The sequence below is a fragment of the Xenopus laevis genome, chromosome 2L (genome assembly GCF_017654675.1).
Source record: "Xenopus laevis strain J_2021 chromosome 2L, Xenopus_laevis_v10.1, whole genome shotgun sequence".
Classification (NCBI taxonomy): Eukaryota; Metazoa; Chordata; class Amphibia; order Anura; family Pipidae; genus Xenopus; species Xenopus laevis.
In genome coordinates, this window is record NC_054373.1 from 174,326,336 (window position 1) to 174,348,139 (window position 21,804).

General features: G+C 42.0%; 1 protein-coding gene across 1 annotated transcript in view; it reads left to right on the forward strand.

Annotated features, from left to right (window-relative positions):
- mtmr2.L (myotubularin related protein 2 L homeolog) overlaps positions 1 to 14,127 on the forward strand; it is a 30,173-nt gene extending 16,046 nt beyond the window's left edge. The window contains exons 7-14 of the mRNA XM_018247770.2: positions 118 to 267; positions 1,217 to 1,405; positions 2,569 to 2,754; positions 2,863 to 3,069; positions 8,138 to 8,230; positions 9,795 to 9,908; positions 12,338 to 12,514; positions 13,828 to 14,127. Coding sequence (XP_018103259.1) covers positions 118 to 267; positions 1,217 to 1,405; positions 2,569 to 2,754; positions 2,863 to 3,069; positions 8,138 to 8,230; positions 9,795 to 9,908; positions 12,338 to 12,514; positions 13,828 to 13,986 — 1,275 coding nt within the window. The 3' untranslated portion in view covers positions 13,987 to 14,127. The remainder of the gene's footprint in view (positions 1 to 117; positions 268 to 1,216; positions 1,406 to 2,568; positions 2,755 to 2,862; positions 3,070 to 8,137; positions 8,231 to 9,794; positions 9,909 to 12,337; positions 12,515 to 13,827) is intronic.
- Positions 14,128 to 21,804: the final 7,677 nt, after the last annotated feature.

Genomic DNA, 21,804 nt, shown 5'->3' on the forward strand with positions numbered 1-21,804 from the left:
TTATTTAGATAAATGGAGTCTATGGGAGGCAGCCTTTTCATAATTCAAAGCTTTCTGGATAACGAGTTTCTGGATAACAGATCCCATACCTGTATAAAGCCTTTATTCCCATTGCAGGGCATTCCCAATGAAAGCTGGAGAATTTCCCGTGTGAACGAGCGATATGATTTGTGCGACACCTACCCAGCAAGTTTGGTTGTGCCGGCAAATATCTCCGATCACGAACTGAGAAAAATATCCGCTTTCAGGGCGCAGGATCGGATACCGGTAAGTCTGAGCGACAACAGGGGGCCCCCAAAATCTTGTCCTTGGGTAATGCCACAGTAGGGCTGCCTTTCTGCACTGAAATATCAAACCCACAGGGGGAAGTCCCAGAACAATGCTTTGCTTGGTGACCAGTAATTGTTGCACAATTGTTACCCAAACATCCACAGTGTCAGGAAGCAATTGTGCAGGTGCCCCATTTTGGAACTTGTACTGGGAAGCAATATGGCAGATTTAAAGGAGAACTAAAGTCTAACTAAAGAATTAGCTAGAAATGTTGTACATGATGTTTTGTGTACCAGCCCAAGGCAACCACAGCCCTTTAGCAGTAAAGATCTGTATCTCCAAAGATGCCCCAGTAGCTCCCCATCTTCTTTTCTGCTGATTCACTGCACATGCTCTGTGCTGCTGTCACTTACTGAGCTTAGGGACCCACTCACAATATACAGTACACATAGAATAGAAATGTCACAATATGAGGCTGATTAGTAATTAATACAGATAATTACTACATGGCAGCACAGAAACCAGTGCAATTAGCATCAGAATTTAATAATCAGCAAACCTGTAGCATCAGCTTATATTACAGGGGAAGCTCATTTTCTGCTGGATAATTAGTGACGAGCCCTAAGCTTAGCTTCTCAACAGCCAATCAGAGCCCACTGAGCATGTGAGTGTCACAGACACTTTCCAAGATGGTGACCCCCTGTGACAAGTTTGAAGTCCTGGATCATTGCTGCTATTGACAAGCTGAAACTTTAGCCTCGTGCAATAAGTTCACTATATAAAACATGGCATTTTTAAACATATTTATTTTTAGGCTTTAGTTCTCCTTTAAAGGGGAACTCCACCCTTAATATAAGAATATATACATCCAGGCAGATACTGTTTTCAATAGCAATCGCATTAAAATTGGAATGGATTAATAACACTGTGTATGTTTCACTTATAGGTATTGTCATGGATTCACCCTGAAAGCCAGGCCGCTATAACTCGGTGTAGCCAACCCTTGCCGGGAGTCAATGGCAAGAGAAGCAAAGAGGATGAAAAGTACCTGCAGTCTATCATGGATGCCAACGCTCAGTCCCACAAAATCTTCATCTTTGATGCAAGGCCGAGTGTCAATGCGGTGGCAAATAAGGTACAAAGGAGCATGCATATCCTAATTAGAGTGCAAGCTCTGTGGGACTGGGAACCTCCTTCCTCCTGTGTCTCACGTGCCACTTAATCTTAGTAACGCTGTTTATTTATATTTGTTTATTCTGTTGCTTTTCCTTGGTGTTGATACTGTATATATAAATAACAATAATTGATTTCAATAAGAGACTGGAATATGAATAGGAGAGGCCTGAATAGAACGAGGAGTAATAAAAAGGAGCAATAACAATAAGGGGGTTATTTACTAAAATCCTATTTTTTTTTTTTTTCATATTTTATTTTAAAAAAAACCACGACCAAACTCCCATGCTGGATTCAACCTTATTAATTTGTTTCATTATTTGTTAATTTAATTTACTAATAAAATAACGTGAATTAATTGGATTGAGGAAAAACACGATGAAACCCGAATCGTTCAAATTTTTGTAGCTTTTTCCCAGATTCACTCGTTTTTTTTTCCTGAAAAAGTCTGATTTTCAGGGCTAAACCTAGCACAAACCACAATATCTTAGATAGGTGCCTCTCCCATTGACTTATACAGGACTGGGACAGGTCTGAGATGGTGGATTTTCGGATTCAGGTTTTTTGCAGCATCGGCTTACAATAAATCTCAAAGAATGAAAGGTTTTCTTTTTTCCATAAAAAGTTTTTGCCCCAAAAGGCCCGACCAGATAAAATCGAGGTTTAGTAAATAACCCCCTAAACGTGTAGAAAAAAAGTTTCAAAAAGTCAGTAGATATACCCGAAGATTCTTGAGGTGTCCCTTCTTTTGCCGGCTCTCAATGAACTCGCCCTTCTCCGAAGGTAACACCAAACTTACTTTAAATTATGCAGAGTCAGCGCTTGTTTTCCTAAAGCTATTGCAGTGCTGGTGCTGCATAATTTAAAGGAAATTTGCCCCTAAATGTGTAGCCTTACAGAGCAGCTGTTTTTTAGATGGGGTCAGTGACCCCTATTTGAAAGCTGGAAAGAGTTGGAAGGAAAAGGCAAATAATTCAAAAACTAGAAAAAATAAATAATGAAGAGCAATTAAAAAGTTGCTTAGAATTAGCCATTTTATAATTTACAAAAAGTAACCCACCCATTTAACGCAGCCTCAAACTTTCTTTCTGTCTTTTTTTTTGGCCTGTTCCATGTCTCCTAAAGGCTAAAGGCGGGGGGTACGAGAGTGAAGACGCGTATCAGAACGCAGAGTTGGTCTTCCTGGATATCCATAATATTCACGTGATGAGAGAGTCGCAGAGGAAACTCAAGGAGATCTCGTACCCGAGCATTCAGGAGGCAAACTGGCTGTCTAACCTGGAGTCTACCCACTGGCTGGAGCATATCAAGGTCAGAGACTATGGATTGTAATGGGCTCGCAGGAAACCCACTGAGATTCTCACCTAAAGTATTTGGATGTCATTACTATGTTTGTTGTTATATCTCTTTTCCCGCTAGCTGATCCTTTCCGGTGCCTTAAGGATTGCGGATAAAGTGGAATCGGGGAAGACGTCGGTGGTGGTGCACTGCAGTGATGGTTGGGACCGCACTCCCCAGCTCACTTCCCTGGCCATGATCATGCTCGATGGCTACTACCGGACTATCCGAGGCTTTGAGGTGCTCGTGGAGAAGGAGTGGGTCAGCTTTGGGCACAGATTCTATCAGGTGGGTTCTGGTCTCCTTCAGTACAAGGCCGACAAGATCATTCCTTTAACTGTTTGAACTATCATGAAAATGTAATATAAGTCTCAGCATACTAAAATAAGAAACTTTCTAAATATAATCCATTAAAAATTCTGCATCGTTTCTGAAATAACCAAGTTTATATTCACTAGTCCTCTCTCGGCATCTGTTTCTCTTCATTGTCTTCATGCAGGAGTTGGGTGTCAGATCTTATAGGGGGGCTTCCTTTCCTAGCAGATGTAATAGAGCTCACTGATTCCAGTACAAAAAAAATAACTGCCTTTGGCACAGATCCTGCATGTAGCGAGACATAATTTCTGGCTATTTTAAAAGAGTGAGCTCTGGGGGACACAGGGACGCTAGGGGTTAAGCTCCATCCTCCAGGAGGCAGAACACTTATGAAATATTTTAAAAGAGGCGTGTCTGGGTAGCCAGCTTAACCCCACACACTTACTGTTCCAACCAGTTCTGTCCTGCTACCGGGAGGATGGACTTCGCTGATGGGGAATAAAATTTTTCTTTCATCAGAAATTCTACAATAGAAAACAGACAACAGGCAACCCCAGGAGCAGGTGTAACCCTTCCATCCTAGAGGGGTGACCTACTTCGAGGGTGTCCACCGTGGGGCAGAATTCCCAGCTCAAAAAAGGCTGGTTAGAACCCCCCTGACATTCCTGCTCCTTAAGGACCAGAGGTCTGGCCGTTCCTGACAAGGCGTCCCCCTCTTCACCCGCCTAAAAGGTACAACATCTCCGGGTGGAGCGGCGTTATCCGCTCAGTCCGGGAACAGGCACTGCAATGACCCGCCACAGCTCTGCGGCCGGCGCACCTCTCTTCCAAGCAGAATGCTGGCTTGGTAAGAAGTAAGGGCACGCAGTCGAGTGTGGGTGCCATATTGGTGAGGGCACAGCGGAAAATAAACATTCCAAAGACGCGGTCACCATTTTAGACTCCCACAATGCTAGAGTCATACAGCAGCGCTGCCCCTCGTTACCAGCGCCCCAGAACAGCACGCACAGTAGCAAACATTGTGCTCATACACCTGGATGGCGGATTAACCCATTCCTTACCAAGGGAGAGCAGTAAGGGCCAGACCTCAGCAGTCTTACCGCACACGCCTACCTATTACAACAGTCTTTTTCTGCAGGATGGCAGAAGGTAAGGCAGGGGGATTATTCCCTAGGGCGGGGGGGGGGACCCCAGCAGCGGCGCAGGTGTCTCACTTTGCCTGCTCAAAATGTCAGACAAAATCTTTGGGGGGCCAGAACGAGCCGCGTTGCAGAACCTGCTCTGGGGGACAGGGGACAGGGAACATTCCCCAACCAGGCACTCAATCCATTACAGAGCCAACCCCAGGCGGCAAACGACGAGTCACAGGGCACTTCTCAAAGCAAAGGAGAAAATTCCACACAAGATGCAATAGCAGCACTTTGGACAGTACATCTCTCACAATCCCTGACATCCTTGCAGGGACTTCCAGCCATTGCAGACAATTTGGGAAAAGTACTCTCCAAACTAAGCCATAAACACACAGGCAAGCGCAAGAGAACAGACAGCCCTAAGACCCTTGCTACTTCACATAACATTTCTGATGTCTCATCAGAAGATCAAGAGTCTTCCCAGTCGGAAGGGGAACTCCCTCCGTCAGACGCATCTTCAAAAGATGAAGTTAATCAATGGGAAAGCATTGAAAATGATACAACCTGATATTGATGGCATTATTAAGGGAGTACTTGAGATACTTGATTTCACGCCATCACTAAAGGAGAAGGGTCAGACCACAGGCTTATTTAAGCGAAAACAGAAATCCACAGCTTGTTTTCCTGCAGATAATCAACTGACCAACTTGATTCAAGAGGAATGGAATTTTCCAGAGCGAAAGTTTCAAGCTACTAAAGAATTTTCAAAGTCTTACCCATTCCCTAAGGATCCAGCCGACAGACGGATGGAAGGCACTCTGAGAGCTATCTACTCAGCTTCCGGAGGTGCACTACAACCGTTATTGGGCAGAAAGAAGAAAAAGTTTGTACCAGTGTCACGATAAAGCTCCTGCGCCACAGCTTCTGTCCCAAATAAGAAGCAATGCAAATGCCAAATCTTTAAGGTTGTGGACAAACAGGAACATAAAACCGCAGAAACTGTGCTGCAAGGTTTTTTTATTCACGAATAAAAAATAAAAAAACCTTGCAGCACAGTTTCTGCGGTTTTATGTTCCTGTTTGTCCACAACCTTAAAGATTTGGCATTTACAACCGTTATTGGCTTTGGCGTTGGTATCGAGAGTCATACAAGCATGGGCAGAGGCCCTTCTTAAAGATGTACAAGATGGAGTGCCCAGATCCGAACTCACAGCATTCATTCTTCCCATTGTGGACGCATCAGCCTATCTATGCGACGCCACACTAGACGCCTCACAAACCACGGCCAGGACCTCTGCGCTATCAATATCAGCAAGGAGGATTCTGTGGCTTAAAAGCTGGTCAGCAGATCTCAGCTCAAAGAAATTGCTTACATCGCGATTGTTCGGTGAAGAATTGGAAAAGATCATTTCCCAAGCGACAGAGGGTAAGAGTACCTTCCTCACACAGTCCAAAAGCAGGTCAACCACTACTTCCAGACGAGGAAGATTTTTTCGAGGCCAAAGCGGACATTTTCCTAGAAGAAACCATTCACCGCCAAGGTCACATTTCCGCTCCAAGACAAGTGACAGGGGTAGGCCATCATGGAAGTCTAACATGACTCACAATAAGCCGTCAAATGATAAACTGACAACAGCCCCTCCAGGAATCAAAGGAACAAATAGGGGTCAAGTTACTACGACTCTGGGAGGCATGGATTCAACACTCTTCAGACGCCTGGGTCAAAGAGATAGTATCAGGGGGGTACCACATCGACTTCTTCGCTCTTCCCCCCAACAAATTTTTCATGTCCAGAGTTCTGTCCAACAGCACCAAGGCTCAAGCCTTCCTAGAATGCATCACCAGTATGGAACTATCGGGAGTGATAGTGCCTGTACCCTCTCAAGAAAAATTCTTGGGATTCTACTCGAATCTATTCATTGTCCCAAAGAAGGATGGATAATTCACACCTGTACTAGACCTAAAACTTCTGAACAAATTTGTTCGTTCGACCCAATTCAAAATGGAAAACCTACTCTCAGTGATCAGGGGAATGGAAGAGGGCCAACTATTGATGTCCTTGGACATCAAGGACGCATATCTCCATGTACCAATCTGGTCTCCTCACCACCGTTTCCTACGATTTGCTTTTGCCAACAGACATTACCAGTTTGTAGCCCTACCATTCAAGTTATCAGTAGCTCCCAGAGTGTTCACCAAACTGATGGCGGTATCAGCAGCGGCTCTGCGTCTAAAGAGGATTTCGATCACTCCTTATCTGGACGATTTGCTCATAAAGGCCAGAACAGCAGAAAAAGCGAAAGAAGGCCTCCGTCTAGCGATCTCAATGCTCCAGAGTTTTGGATGGACAGTGAATTGGTCCAAGTCCAATCTACAGCCCAGCCACCAAATTACCTTTCTGGGGCTGGAATTCAACACGATCACGCAACTAGTCTGTCTTCCTCACGAAAAACAGAAAAGACTCAGAGACCAGACAAAACACCTACTTCACACCCAAAAGATATTGATACAGGCGGCAATGAGAGTGCTGGGGGGCATGGTCTCGAGGCATCGAGGCAATATCATTCGCACAGATACACCTTTGCCCACTACAGGTGAACATACTGGCCATATGGAAAGGGGAACCCCTCTCCCGAACGTTTTCCCTGTCCCAACAAACCAGGGCAAGGAACAGATGCAGTGACCCAAACCTGGCGATTCAAGCTAGCCTACATATTCCCACCTCTCCCCATGCTACATGCTAACTGAGTGCACTGTCATGTGATGAACCTTTCCTAACTTTTCACAAGGACAAAGCTGTCCTACGAACCTTACCGTCCTTTCTACCAAAGGTAGTATCTCAGCTTCAGGTCAATCAGGAAATTGTAGTGCCAACATTATGTCCTGATCCCAAGAATGCCAAAGAGCGACGGTTACACAAGTTGGATATCGTTAAAGCACTCTGTTGGTATGTCAAAACACTTTCGAAGATCTAATTCTATTGTTTTTACTACCAGTGGGACGTAAAAAAGGCCAGGCAGCTTCTAAAGCAACGCTAGCAAGATAGATCAAAGAAACAATACGACAAGCCTATCTGTCTAAAGGGAAGGTCCCACCACTGAATGTTCAAGCCCACTCAACAAGGGCAGTCGGATCTTCATGGGCATGGCGCAATTCTGCCTCAGTGGAGCAGAACTGCAGAGCGGCCACCTGGTCCTCCGTTCACACATTCTCAAAATTATACAACCTTGACATGTACTCCTCAGCTGAGGCGGCGTTTGACCGCAAATTACTTCACTCGGTGGTGCAGTGATAGTGTCAATTCAATAATTATAATATAATTCCTCAATTCCCACCCGTTGTTCTGGTTCTGCCTTGTTAAGTCCCCTAGCGTCCCTGTGTCCCCCAGAGATTTTTAATACTCACCGTTAAATCTGTTTCTCTGTAGTCGAAATATTTCATAAGTGTCCTGGAGGGTGGATCTTAACCCCTAGTGTCCCCCTATCGACTACAGAGAAACAGATTTAACGGTGAGTATTAAAAATCCTATTATATCTTCTAGGTAAATGGAGCCCCATTAAATTATATATTGGATCTAACGGTCATTCAAAATCAGACTCCCAACTCCTGCCTGAAGAGAGAATGAAGACTGACAAATAGGGATAGGATAGGGAAGATAAACTTGATTATTTCAGAGACAATTCTGAATTTTTAATTGATTTGATTTAGAAAATGTATTATTTCAGTATGATGAAGTGTATATTATTTTTAAATTTTCACGCTAGTTCCCCTTTAATGTTCTAGAAACCGTTAAAGCATAGGGGAACCTGCAATTGCGCCCCCTAGCTCATACATTAGAGAGCGCACGCCATATGGTTTAGTCTCAAAAGAGTTTTTATAGAGACTAATGGAGATTATTTGTTCTTATTGAAGAGAATTGGTCACGGAGATAAGAATCACGCGGATGCCGACAGGTCGCCCGTGTTCCTGCAGTTCATCGACTGTGTTTGGCAGATGACCCGGCAAGTAAGTAAATCCATTTCCGGCTTTTATCTTCAGCCTTTGTTATAAGGAGCCGAATAGGGATGAGCGAATCTTTCACGAAGTTTCGCTGCAGAAATGACGCCCATAGACGCGCATCAAAAAAATTTTGACGCCCATAGACTTTAATGCGTTTGATCTAATTTTCCCCAGCAACAAATTTTTTGCCGAACCAAAACGAGTCAAATTTGCCCATCCCTGGAGCCAAACCATCGCTCAAAGCTGTGGAGTTATACTAAAATAAATTTATAAATAAATATGTCACATCTCAAGGGAAACGGTCAAAATTTTAGCAAGTTTATACCAGATCCTAGTGAAATATCCATCAATAAATTTGCCAGACATTCTTTTAAGCCATTTTCCCTGAGCATATGAAGTGAGAAGAATTGGATGCAGTTTGTGGGGACACATAGTAGGGAGGAGGTTCCTGCCCCATAGAGCTTACAATCTAAGGAGGTAGCAAATATTGGCACAGATGCTTTTTTAAAGGAGAAGGAAAGCTACAAGACAGTTTATTGTCAACACATTAGCCATAATAGTGCAAGCAAGAACGCTATATTTATTCTGCAGAATGCTTTACCATACCTGAGTAAAAAGCTCTAGACACTGTCTCTGTTTGTTTAGGATAGAAGCTGCCATATAAGCTTGGTGTGACATCACTTCCTGCTTGAGTGTCTCATTGCTCACTCATAGCTTTGAGCTCAGATTACAGCAGGGAGGGGAGGAGGGAGAGAGAGGAGCTAACTGAGCATGCTCAAGCCCAAGCCCTGGAGGTTTAAGCTGAAAACAGGAAGTCTGATACAGAAGCCCATGAGTACACAATAGAAGGAAATAAATGCTGTGTTTCTTTTGACAGAGGACTCAGAGCAGCACTACTTTGAGGGTTTACTGGTTTATTTATATAGACCTTTCTGATAAAGCTTACTTAATTTTAGCCTTTAAAGAGGTTGTTTACCTTTAAATTAGCTTTTAGTATGATGTAAAGAGTGATATTCTGAGACAAATTGCATTTTTTGATTATGTGTGGTTATTTAGCTTTTTTATTCAGCAGCTCTCCAGTTTGCAATTTCAGCAGTATGGTTGCTAGGGTCCAAATTCCCCTAGCAACCATGCATTGATTACGACAAGAGACTGGAATATGAATAGGAAAGGACTGAATAGAAAGATGAGTAATAAAAAGTAGCAATAACAATACATTTGTAGCCTTACAGAGCATTTGTTTTTTAGATGGGGTCAGTGACCCCCATTTGAAAGTTGGAAAGAGTCAGAAGAAGACAAATCATTCAAAAATTAAAAAAAAAAAAAATAAAGGTCAAGTGAAAAGCTGCTTAGAACTGGCCATTGTATAACATACTGATATTGGAATTTGAATGAATACAGGGCAGTGACATGTTTTCCTTTAGAAATAAAAGTAGAATCAAGCTTGGAATGTCAACTCAGCAGCCAAACAACAAGGTGTATAAAGCACAAAAGCCTTTATTTAATAAGCATTAGGGTAATTTAAATTGGAGGGTAATGATATTTAATGATTGTGTTATTTTTTTGTTAGTTCCCACATGCCTTTGAATTCAACGAGCACTTTTTACTGACCATTCTGGATCACCTGTATAGCTGCTTGTTTGGAACGTTCCTCTGTAACTGTGAGCTGCAGAGACTCAAGGAGGTAGGTTGCTGGAAGGCCTCACTGTGTTTTCTGAAATATTCTAGTATGGAATCTGTTATCCAGAATACTCGGGACCTGGGGTTTTCCAGATTATGGATCTCTCCGTAATTTGGATCTTCATACCTTAAGGCTACTAGAAAATTATGTAAACATTAAATAAACCCAATAGGCTGATTTTGCTCCCAATAAGGATTAATTATACAGTATCTTAGTTGGGATCAAGTACAAGCTACTGTTTTATTATTACACAGAAAAAGGAAATCATTTTTAAACATTTGGATTGTTTGGATAAAATGGAGTCCATGGGAGACAGCCATTCCGTAATTCAGAGCTTTCTGGATAACGGGTTTCTGGATAACGGATCCCATACCTGTACTATAGTACTGTACTCGCATTACCCATATATCTGCCTTTATGTATGCAGGTATTTTAAACGTGAACAACCTCCCCCTACCCATTTCCCTGTCTAGACCTGCCCAACCCCTACTGACCTCAGATTTATTGGCCACCAAGTCTGGCCGTGCCACTTTGACTGCCAGGCTCCCTTGTGGTGATTGTCAAACAGAAGGCCTGGATTCCAGTGCTCATACTGTTACTGGTCAGCCGTCACTACCAGGAAGTCTAAGCTCCAGATCTAACTCAGCAAAACATGGAATCAACTGTGATCTGAGGCACCCTATGTGGTTTAGGAGGGGCAAATTAGGAATGGGTGCAGAGATTTGTTCCCCTTTAACATCAAACATGGAAAATTGTGTGAAAAAATGTCTCTCAAGGTGGCCAAACATGGGCAGATTTAAGCTGCCGTTTCGAGTCCTTTAGGACGAGCTCCATCTGGGCTACCTGACCCATATCTGGCCAAAAATTGGGCAGATGTCAATTGGGCAGATTTGATTTTCACATCGGATCAATAACAACGTTGGTTTGTTCATGCGTGCCTCTGCCCGACAGACCCTATTCCGGTTGTTGTAACGCTGGGGCGAAGCGATCGGATTAGCCTGATATCACCAACCTTGCCAAACGAGCGGCTCTTATAATGTATTTCCATTATACAGCATATATATATATATATATATATATATATATATATATATATATATATATATATATATATATATATATATATATATATATATATATATATATTAGGGCACCAATTGGCAGATTAAAGGAAAACTATATCTCCTGAACAATGTAGGTCTGTATAAAAAGATTTTGCATAAAACAGCTCATATGTAAAACCCAGCTTCATGTAAATAAACCATTTTCATAATAATATACTTTTAGTAGTATGTGTCATTGGGTAATGCTAAATAGAAAATTGCCTTTTTAAAAAATAAGGGGCATCCCCTGGGACTGTACACACAAACAAGCAAACAAACCATACATGTTAGGTCACATGAGCCAATTAACAGACAGAGTTGTGTCTTTTGCTTCAACATTTCTTCCTGTTACAGTTAGAGTTGTAGTATTTCTGGTCAGGTGACCATCACATAGACCATCACAAAATGGTGGTTCAAGGCAAGAGATGTAAAAGGATAATATTTACTTAAATATATATTCCAGTTTGGTAAGATTCTTTTTTTGATTAATTTGATATAAACTATCTGTTGCTTAAATATTAATTTTGGGGGTATAGTTTTCCTTTAAGTCTGCCCGTGTATTCCCGAATTAGGCCGAATTGGCTATTAATCAGCCCATGTATGGGGACCTCTGACAGGCCCATCCAACTGGTTTCCAGTCAATCGGGTAGTCTGACAGCTCGTATTCCCACTGTTGCACTTTAGGTGGGCATATTGGGGAAAGATCCAGTCTGGCCAAACTAGCAGATCTTATAGATAGGGTTGTCATCCGGACGGCATTTTACCAGCCTTGCCAGTAAAACACCTGCCAAGGCTGGGGCCGGTATTACAAATTTACCAGGCAATGTTGGCCGGCCCCCAATTTGCTCAGAACATCGTGCTGTGTGGCTCCGCCCTATTTTGTGTCACAGTACTTGGCCTGCCCCCTTTTGTGTTGCAGAACGTCCCTTTTGTTCCTGCCCCCCACCGGCCAGTAAAATCTTTAAGAAAAGGTGGCAACCCTACTTATAGTGTGTGGCCACCTTTAGACAAGGTTCATCAATATGAGCAGGCCAAAGAAAAAAGCCCAACTCTTACACACTTGTTTATTATCTGCACCCATTATTTTGACCCCAACTTTAACCAAGGAACTGCAGAAAGGTAAACTGGTTCCAGTTTGGCTCATACCAAGTGCAGTCTTGAGCCTCCACCCAACCCCCCAGAGATAAGATCTTGTTGTAACCCAAAGCTGCCCAGCCGAAGCTTCCTGTAAGTTTTGGGTCATCGTGCACATGACCAGTTCATATATCCAACACGTGTTACACTAAACAATGCAGTTCTGCTGTGAATACTAACAGATTTCTGGTTTAGGGAGTGGTGGAAGAATCCGTCTCTCTCTGGTCCTTCATCAACAACCAGCTGGAGGATTTTACAAATCCATTGTACGTGAACTACTCCAGTCATGTGTTGTACCCGGTCACCAGTACTCGGAATCTTGAACTCTGGGCTGGATACTATATAAGGTGGAATCCTAGAACAAGACCACAGGTAGGGATACGTGTTTGTCTTTCTTATTATTACCAGGCCACCTGCTGAACTTAATATACTGTATTGGGTCCATCAGCCAGTCATTATGTAGCCCTCCAGTCCTTGCCTTTCTGAGCAATCCAAAAAATTGTCCAATAGACCAATCCATTGGATCAGTGCATAATGTGTGGCCGAGGAGAAAAGAAACCAGTTGGTAATTGTGGGGCGATATCAATGGGAGGCTATGGGTGCGGTTGCCACCTGGCCGGTATTTGACCTGGACAAACGGTAAATCACCAGTTAGGCCCGGCACCGGTATTATAAATTTACCGGTAATGTAGCTGCTGATAAATCTACAACGCCCTATAAACTCTTCCATTTCCGCTACCAACCACATTGTCTAACCCCAGCAGTGTCGGACTGGGACACCAGGGGCCCACCCAAAAACCTTAGACCAGGGGCCCACCAAGAAAATTTAGACCAGGGGCCCACTCTCAGTACTATTATTCTTCCTCTCCTCACTCAACCTCTATTCTCTTAGTCCCTTTAGTTATACATACTATAACCTATTATTCCATCTATTTAGCCTCTTTGTTCTCATATAAATAGGGAATGGCCATGAAATAAGTCAAATGTTTAGGAGCACAAGGGCCCACTGACACCTGGGCCCACCGGGAGTTTTCCTGGAATCCCGGTGGGCCAATCCGACACTGAACCCCAGATCCGCCTCTGTCTATTTTCCCACCCAGTTTGCCCCAATCTACCTTTTCCCGCCCAACCCACTCTTTTCACCGCCCCTGTCTTAACCCCACCCCAACATGGTGTCACAGCTAGCCCCTGACCGAAAGCTGGTTTTAGGGGGGGAAAAGGTGGCAACCCTACTTATGGGTGATTTTTTGGGGCTGAAATGTCCCATGCACCGTGAAGAAGAGTGGAAAAACATTAAGACATGAGGGGTAGGGAGAAACAGATGGGGGAAAGGCAAGTTTGGAAAAGGGTGGTAGATCTCACTGGCCTACAGCCTTATTTTATATTTTATAAGGTGCCATGCTTCTAGGATTGCCCCTTCCGTATGGGTGCCCTAAAACAGTCCATAAAGCACCGCATGGTGCATGAGAAAGTTCCTGGGCAAAAAGTTGGTGTCTAGGCCACCTGGGTTTAATTTTATGTTATAATTCCCAGAAAATATTCTTACCAACTATATTCACAACAGTGGCACCTCTTCAAACCCTGTTGCCTCACAATACCAGTGTAGGTTTAGTCCTGCTACTATGAGAATTTATAGTCCATCATCCCATCATGTGTTTATCCATTTTCTTTCTTGGTTTGACTAGGAGGCCATCAGGAGTCAATATAAAGTCCTCCTGGCCAAGCGGGCAGAGCTTCAGAAGCGCTTGGAAGACCTACAGCGAGAGATTAGCAACCGCTCAACCTCATCGTCTGATAGAGGAAGCTCCCCCCAACCCGTCACTTCCGTGCAAACTGTCGTATAACCTGGAGGCAGTTTTTGGTGGCGCCACCTTGTATCAGTCCAGCGGTAGGCACTTGGGAGAAGTTCCGGTGAGGTTATTCTTCATGTGGAAAAACTTATTGGGAAACCTGCTGCTGTTCTTGCTGATAAATATAAGCTACTATTATAGCATTTATTCTGTTCTCCCAGCATCCTTCTCCAAATGGGTAACAGATCAGTATTTAGTGAAATCCTAATTTATAGATTTCATGGAATTTAACGTTGCACTGCTGCCGGATATTACATACACACTCTACTCAAGCTGTTTGTTCCCAAACTAACACTGTATCAAGAGTAGGGTTGACACCTGTCTGGTTTTTCCAAATATGGAAAATCGGACAGGATTCCCCATAATTGACACGTAGATCGGCCAATAGCTGTGTCACAGCCCAGCCCATCAACATCATGGCCCCGCCCCCTCTACGTCATGGCCCCGTCTCCACCGGGGGAAAAGGTGGCAACCTTAATGGAGAGTGTGTTTGTAGGTTGGGTCACTTGAAGCTATTATACATTATAGCTTTAAAGGAAATGGAACGGGGGCGGGGATTGGCTTCCTCCACGGATTATACCTTTCCTTATACTTTAAAGCAGTGGTCCCCAACCAGTAGCTCGCGAGCAACATGTTGCTCTCCAACCCCTTGGATGTTGCTCCCAGTGGCCTCAAAGCAGGAGCTGATTTTTGAATTCCAGGCTTGGAGGCAAGTTTTGGTTGTATAAAAACCAGGTGTACTGCTAAACAGACTGTCCTGTAGGCTGCCAGTCCATATAGGGGCTACCAAACAGCCAATCAAAGGCCTTATTTGAAATCCCCATGGACTTTCTCATGCTTGTGTTGCTCTCCAACTCTTTTTACATTTAAATGTGGCTCACGAGTAAAAAAGGTTGGGGACCCCTGCTTTAAAGGGATTGTTCACCTTTAAGTTAACTTTTAGCATGATGTAGAGACCGATATTCCGAGACAATTTGCCATAGGTTTTCATTTTTTATTATTTGTAGTTTTTGAGTTATTTGGCTATTTAATCAGCAGCTCTCCAGTTTGCAATTTCAGCCATCTGGTTGCTAGGGTCCTCATTACCCTAGCAACCATGTACTGATTTTAATAAGAGACTGGAATATGAATAGGAGAGGGCTGAATAGAACAGCGTAATATATAGTAGCAATAACAATACATTTGTAGCCTTACAGAGCATTTGTTATAGATGGGGTCAGTGACCCCCATTTGAAAGCTGGAAAGTGTCAGAAGAAGATGACAATTCAAAAACTATTAAAAAAGACCAAGTGAAAAATTGCTTAGATTTGGCCATTTTATAATTTAGTAAAGGTTAACTTAAAGATGAAACATCCTTTTAACAGCAGAAACTGAATTTTTAAAGAAATGACGTTAAAAATGATTGATTCTTGTATAATACCAGTTTGATGTTTAGCATTTGCTAAAGGCCTTTTTTATTTATTCAGTGTTACAAGAGGCGGTGACTATGGGAAAGGTGCTTTAAAGGACAAGGAAAGTCTAAAATGGAATAAGGCTAGAAATGCTGTATTTTGTATACTAAACATAAACATGAACTTACTGCACCACAAGCCTAATCAAACAAATGATTTATGCTTTCAAAGTTGGCCACAGGGGGTCACCATCTTGTACCTTTGTTATACATCTTTGCCTGACCCTGACCCTGCACATGCTCAGTGTGGTCTGGGCTGCTTAGGGATCGTCATAAACAAAGCTGCTTGAGTTCTGCATGGCTGGTAAGTAAGGTGGGGGCTCCCCCTGCTGTTCATAAGTATGATTGTTTCCCTGCTCAGCAGTTAGGGACCGTCTGACAATTCCTATCCACAGCAGTAAAGGAAGGGAGAATTTCACTGCATACAGTCAGGTTTCTTATAAAAACTGTACACATTTTTTAATTAAAGTATATTGGAGATAGGTTTCTTTTTCATTAAAGAAAGTAAAAATGGGATTTTATTTTTTTGCCTTTCCTTGTCCTTTAAATGATCTCCGCTCTTTTATACAGTCATTAACATGGCTTGCTGATATGTCATTGATCATATGTAGGAATGAGGACTCCACATTGTTAAAATTGATGTCCTTTTTCTCTGTGATAAAAAACCGTACAGGGTATGGGACCTGTTATCCAGAATGCTGAGGACATGGGGGTTTCTGGATAACAGATCTTTCTATAATTTGGATCTTCATACCTTAATTACTAGAAAATCATGTAAACATTAAATAAACTCAATAGGTTTTGTCTCCAATAAGAATTAAATGTATCTTAGTTGGGATCAAGTACAAGCTACTGTTTTATTATTACAGAAAAAAAGCAAATTATTTTTAAAAATCTGGATTATTAAAATGGTTTGTATTGGAGAGAACCTTCCCATAATTCAAAGCTTTCTAGATAATGGGTTTCCGGATAAGGGATCCCATACCTGTACTTTGAACTTGATCCCAGCTAAGATATAATGAATCCTTATTGGAAGCCTATTGGGTTTATTTAATGTATATATGATTTTCCAAAGATCCAAATTACAGAAAGATCCTTTATCTGGAAAACACCAGGTCCCGAGCAGTCTGGATAACAGGTCCCACACCTGTGCATTACAAGGTAGAAAACGATGGGGCTCCTCTTCTGGCTTCAGATTCTGTATAAATGATGTACAAGGTAAGGGGTGTGTCACCCCTGTATATTCAGTGCAATTAAAGTGCCTATACAAGAGCTGTGGGCAAATTCAGGGTACAAAGTGCACAAACACTGTGCTTTACACTTGATTTGTCAATAAGCTCTATGGGATAGAAACAAAAATACTGTATGTCAACCAGAATCCTAACTTGCCAAAATTTGCCCAAAAGGTAATGGTGCCAACAGCAGGAGGCTTAGTGCCTTTATTCAAATGAGCTTTCTTATGGGTCATAATACTGATATTTATTGGTTCATGAAGTCCCCCATTCATCCAGTGGCACATGAAGACACGGCATGAGTGGGAGCTGCCCGAGTTCTACTTTGGGGGGACATGAGCAACAAGAGAAGTAGACACTAAAGCAAATTTGCTCCTTCTACAGTGGGTTGGGTACCCTCAAAAAAAAAATGGGTACCCTCCAGGATAAGGGTAGGATTTTTGGGTGCGGGTTTATATGTGGGTCGTCTGTTTCCGTATCTCATCTAAATTTCTTATCTTATGTTGTATTGTATATACTTTACTCCTTTTAAGATGTTAAAAAACGTTTTTTCTCTGCCCTGCCCACTTTTGATGATGTCACTTCCGGTTTGCAGCAACATCACTTCCTGTTTAATGCGGGTTGCGGATAAGGCAGTTGCGTATCGGGTTAGCGGGTAAATATGTGGGTTCAGGTAAATTGGTTTTGTGCAGGACTCTACCTCCTGTTCAGTGTCGGACTGGGATGCCAGGGGCCCACCAGAAAACCTTAGACAGTGGGGCTACTTTCCGAAATATTATTCCTCCTCAACCTTATTATTCTACTTACTTTTCTCTTCCATTATTAAGCATTTTTCGCAATAAAGAAATAGGGAAGGACCATGAAATAGGCCAAATGGTTAGAAATAAATGGGTCGCTGACACCTGGGCCCACCGGGAGTTTTCCTGGTATCCCGGTGGGCCAGTCCGACACTGCTCCTGTTCCTCAACTTTAACCGTTTCCACTCAGTCCCTTTTTAGTACCGTAGGACATGTTTTAGGCTCAGTTTCAGGGAATGTTGGGGGGGGAGGCACAATATTTCAGGATTGTTACTGTTTTTCTCGGCAAAGACATGAATGTTTGGCATTACTATGGTGAATGTGGATTCCTCTTGCACCATCGTTCACTATAGAAGAGACTTATTAAACAGTTTCCAACAATCACTTGCCTTAAAGGAGAAAGAAAGGTTAAAACTAAGTAAGTTTTGTCAGAAAGGGTTATAAAAGTAAACCCTCAAAGTAATGCTGCTCCTCTGTCTAAAGAAGCACAGCACTTCCTTTCCTTCTATTGTGTACACATGGGCTTCTGTATCAGACTTCCTTCTTTCAGCTTAACCCTCCAGGGCTAGGGCTTGAGCATGCTCAGTTTGCTCCTCTCTCCCACCCTGCTGTAACCTGAGCCCAGAGCTATGAGTCAGACAGCAGAGACTCATGCAGGAAGTGATGTCACATGCTAATATGGCAGCTCAGCTGCTATCCTGAAGAAACATAGGGGCAAATTCACTAAACGCCGAAGCGTCTAACGCTAGCGTGAATTTGCCAGCGTTGGGCATTTTCGTTAATTCGCCGGTTCACTAACGGACGCTGGCGTAACTTCGCTAGTGTTACTTCGCACCCTTACGCCTGGCGGATTTGCACAATGGACGTAACTACGCAAATTCACTAACGCACGCATTGTTCTGAACGCTACCTTTTACGCCAGACTTCCTTCACCACCTCAGACCAGGCGAAGCGCAATAGAGTAGATAGGGTTTGCTTCAAAAAAAAAAAAAAAGTGAAAAATTTTTCTAAGTCCCAAAAAACGCTGGCTTTTTTTCTTTCTTATGGGTGATAGGCTGAAAAAGATCGAAAAAATTTTTGGGGCTCCCCTCCATCCCCCCTACATTTCCTAACTCATGGCACCTTAACTATACAGTGGGCACATGTGTAGGGCAAAATAAAAATTTTATTTGATGTTTTGAAGGTTTCCCAGGCTTGTGTAGTGCTGCTACATATTCCTCCATTGTAACTTCAATTTGGCGTTGTATGCAAATTAACCATCACTAGCGTAACTTCGCTTTGCTTGGCGAATTAACGCTAGCGCAACTTCGGATTTTAGTGAATTTGCGTAGCGCTGGCGAAAATACGCCTGGCGAAGTGGACGCTGGCGCAACGACGAAGCTTAGTGAATTTGCCCCATAGAGCGCTTCTAGAGCAAGGTATGATAAAGCTTTCTACAGAATAAATTCAGCGCTCCAGCTTGCACTATTGTGGTTAATCTATTAGCAATAAACTGCCTTGGTAACTTTCCTTCTCCTTTAATAAACAGTATCTAACAATCACTTGCCTTAATAAACAGTATCTAACAATCACTTGCCTTAATAAACAGTATCTAACAATCACTTGCCTTAATAAACAGTATCTAACAATCACTTGCCTTTGAGGGTGTTTTTTTTTCCTCCACCTAGAAGGGGAGGGAGCCTTGGCAACGTGTGTATGTAACAATGACTTGACTACGGTGGAGTATTCTCACCTACAGTCCAGGCAATGATTGTGACCAGAGAGCAGCAAGAAAAGAATAAAGAGTCTCAAACACAGATCACATAGGCACCATATACCGACTTTATTTATATAGTGCAAAGCAAGAGCCACAGTTAAATGTACAGTAGCGATACAACCCAATAAGTGCAACAGACACAAAACCAAGAATTGTAAATTAAGGATGCACCGAATCCAGGATTCAGTTCAGGATTCGGCCTTTTTCAGCAGGATTCGGGCGAATCCTTGTGCCTGGCTGAACCATATATATATATATTTATATATACCACATATGTAAATTAGGGTTAGGTAGGGAAATCATGGGACTTTTCATCACAAAAGAACATTCTTTTTTCCGTGTTTTCCTTTCTTGCCCCTAATTTGCATATGCAAATTCGGATTCAGTTCAGTATTCGGTGGCCATATCTTTCACCAAGGATCCATATTATGTATGTATCCATATTACAAATAGTGGATTCGGTGTATCCATATTATAAATCGACATTTGTGCTAAAGCAACAAAGCAAACTCGTGACTAGTGAATAGAGGAGGCTCTATACTGGCTCATTAGGGGGTGGTTCACCTTTACGTTAACTTTTAATAGGTTATAGAATGGTTAAGTCAAAGTAACTATTCAATTGGCCTATTTTTATAGTTTTTTTTTAAAATTATTTGCTGCCTTCTTCTGACTCTTTCCAGCTTTCAAATGGGGGTCACAGACCCCATCTAAAAACAAATGCTCTAAGTCTTTAGATTTATTGTTATTGCTACTTTTTATTACTCCTCTTTCTATTCAATCAGGCCTCTCCTATTCATATTCCAGTCTCTTGTTGAACTCAATGAATGGTTGCTAGGGTAATTTAGACCCTAGCAACCTAGTGGCTGAAATGGCAAACTGAATAAGAAGCTAATTAAGATAAAAACCACAAATATTAAAAAATGAAGACCAATTGCAAATTGTCTCAGACTATCACTCTCTACATCATACTAACAGTTAATTTAAAGGTGAACGACCCCTTTAATGGGCAGCCTATGGCTCTGTGGCTGCAGTGGGACTTGCATAAAGACAACTGGGATCTGTAAGGGAAAGCAGAGTGAGTACATATCAAAACACACACAACAGATAATAAAGAATTTAAAAAAATGAAGAAAACCCAGTGCTCAGAGGCAATGGCTGTACAGCCAATGTTTTATATTGAATAAATAGATTTTTAAAAATGTCTAGAAAAGATCATGTTCTTTAAAAATGTAAATAATTCATATTATATCCGTGTACACTGAAAAAGAATTATATATATATTAACTATTCTTTATACATTGACTTATAAGAATTCAATAGATACCCGTCAGCTTTCAGAAAAAATGGAAACTGGTGCCGTAAAGATTAGGTTTCCTATAGAAGTGTAAACAGTGCAAATACAAACCCCCTAGTGTAATATTAGGCACTACGTTTGCCCAGGAGCAGTTACCCGTAGCAACCAATAAGATGTCTGCTTTTAAACAGGTGACCAGTAAATGCTTCCTGCTGATTGGTTGCTATGGGTTACTGCTCCTGGGCAAACTCCGTGCCTTTATTACATAAGCCCATAAGTGTCCCACAATTCCATGAATGCTGCAGTGAAGCTTCTTTCATTATTTAAAAAAAAAAAGAAAATAAACAAACCCTGCTTTATAATATTGTGACTAGGGATGCACCAAATCCAGGATTCAGGCTTTTTTAGCAGGATTCGGATTCAGCCGAACCGAATCCGAATATGCATATTAGGGTGGGGAGGGAAATTGCGTACTTTTGTCACAAAACAAAAAGTAAAAAATGTTTTCCCCTTCCCAACCCTAATTTGCACATGCACATTATGGTTCGGTGTTCGGCCGATTCGGTTTCGCGAGGGGTTCGGCCGAATCCAAAATAGAATCCTAATTGTGACTAGTGATGGCCGAATTTATTCGCCAGGTGCGAATTTTTGGACGCCAGCGCATTTTCGACGGAGTAAAAAAAAAAAAACGGACACCGGTGTCAAAAACGAGATGCCGTCACTGTTTCATGAATTTTTCACCGGAAATTTGCAAATTATTCGGCGAAAGCGAAACGCCACAGATTCGCCCATCACTAATTTTGACCGATATCTAATTGGCTGTTCTATTGCTTAGCTCACATGGAGGAAAGAATGTAAACTGTAGCGAAAAGCTTAGTGTGTGTGACCCATAAATGATTGTCACAAATAATGTCAGTCTTATTCATTACTCTGAATTACACTTGTGCTCAACCAATAGTCTAATCAATCACTAAAATTACACTTGTGCTCAACCAATCTAACCAATCACTAAAAGCACAAATCCAGTGTGTGTTATTTCACGTGGAGGATAGTCAAATATATATATATATATATATATATATATATATATATATATATATATATATATATATATATATAAAAATACACAAAAGCCATGAATATCTTGTAAATTATATCCTTATAAACGGTGAGTTCTGATGTCATCAGTTATAAACGGTGAGTTCTGATGTAATTTCTGTCACATGACTCACTGAAACTTGTGTATTATAATAAAGTACCCCCAGTTGTAAAATATGAGGATA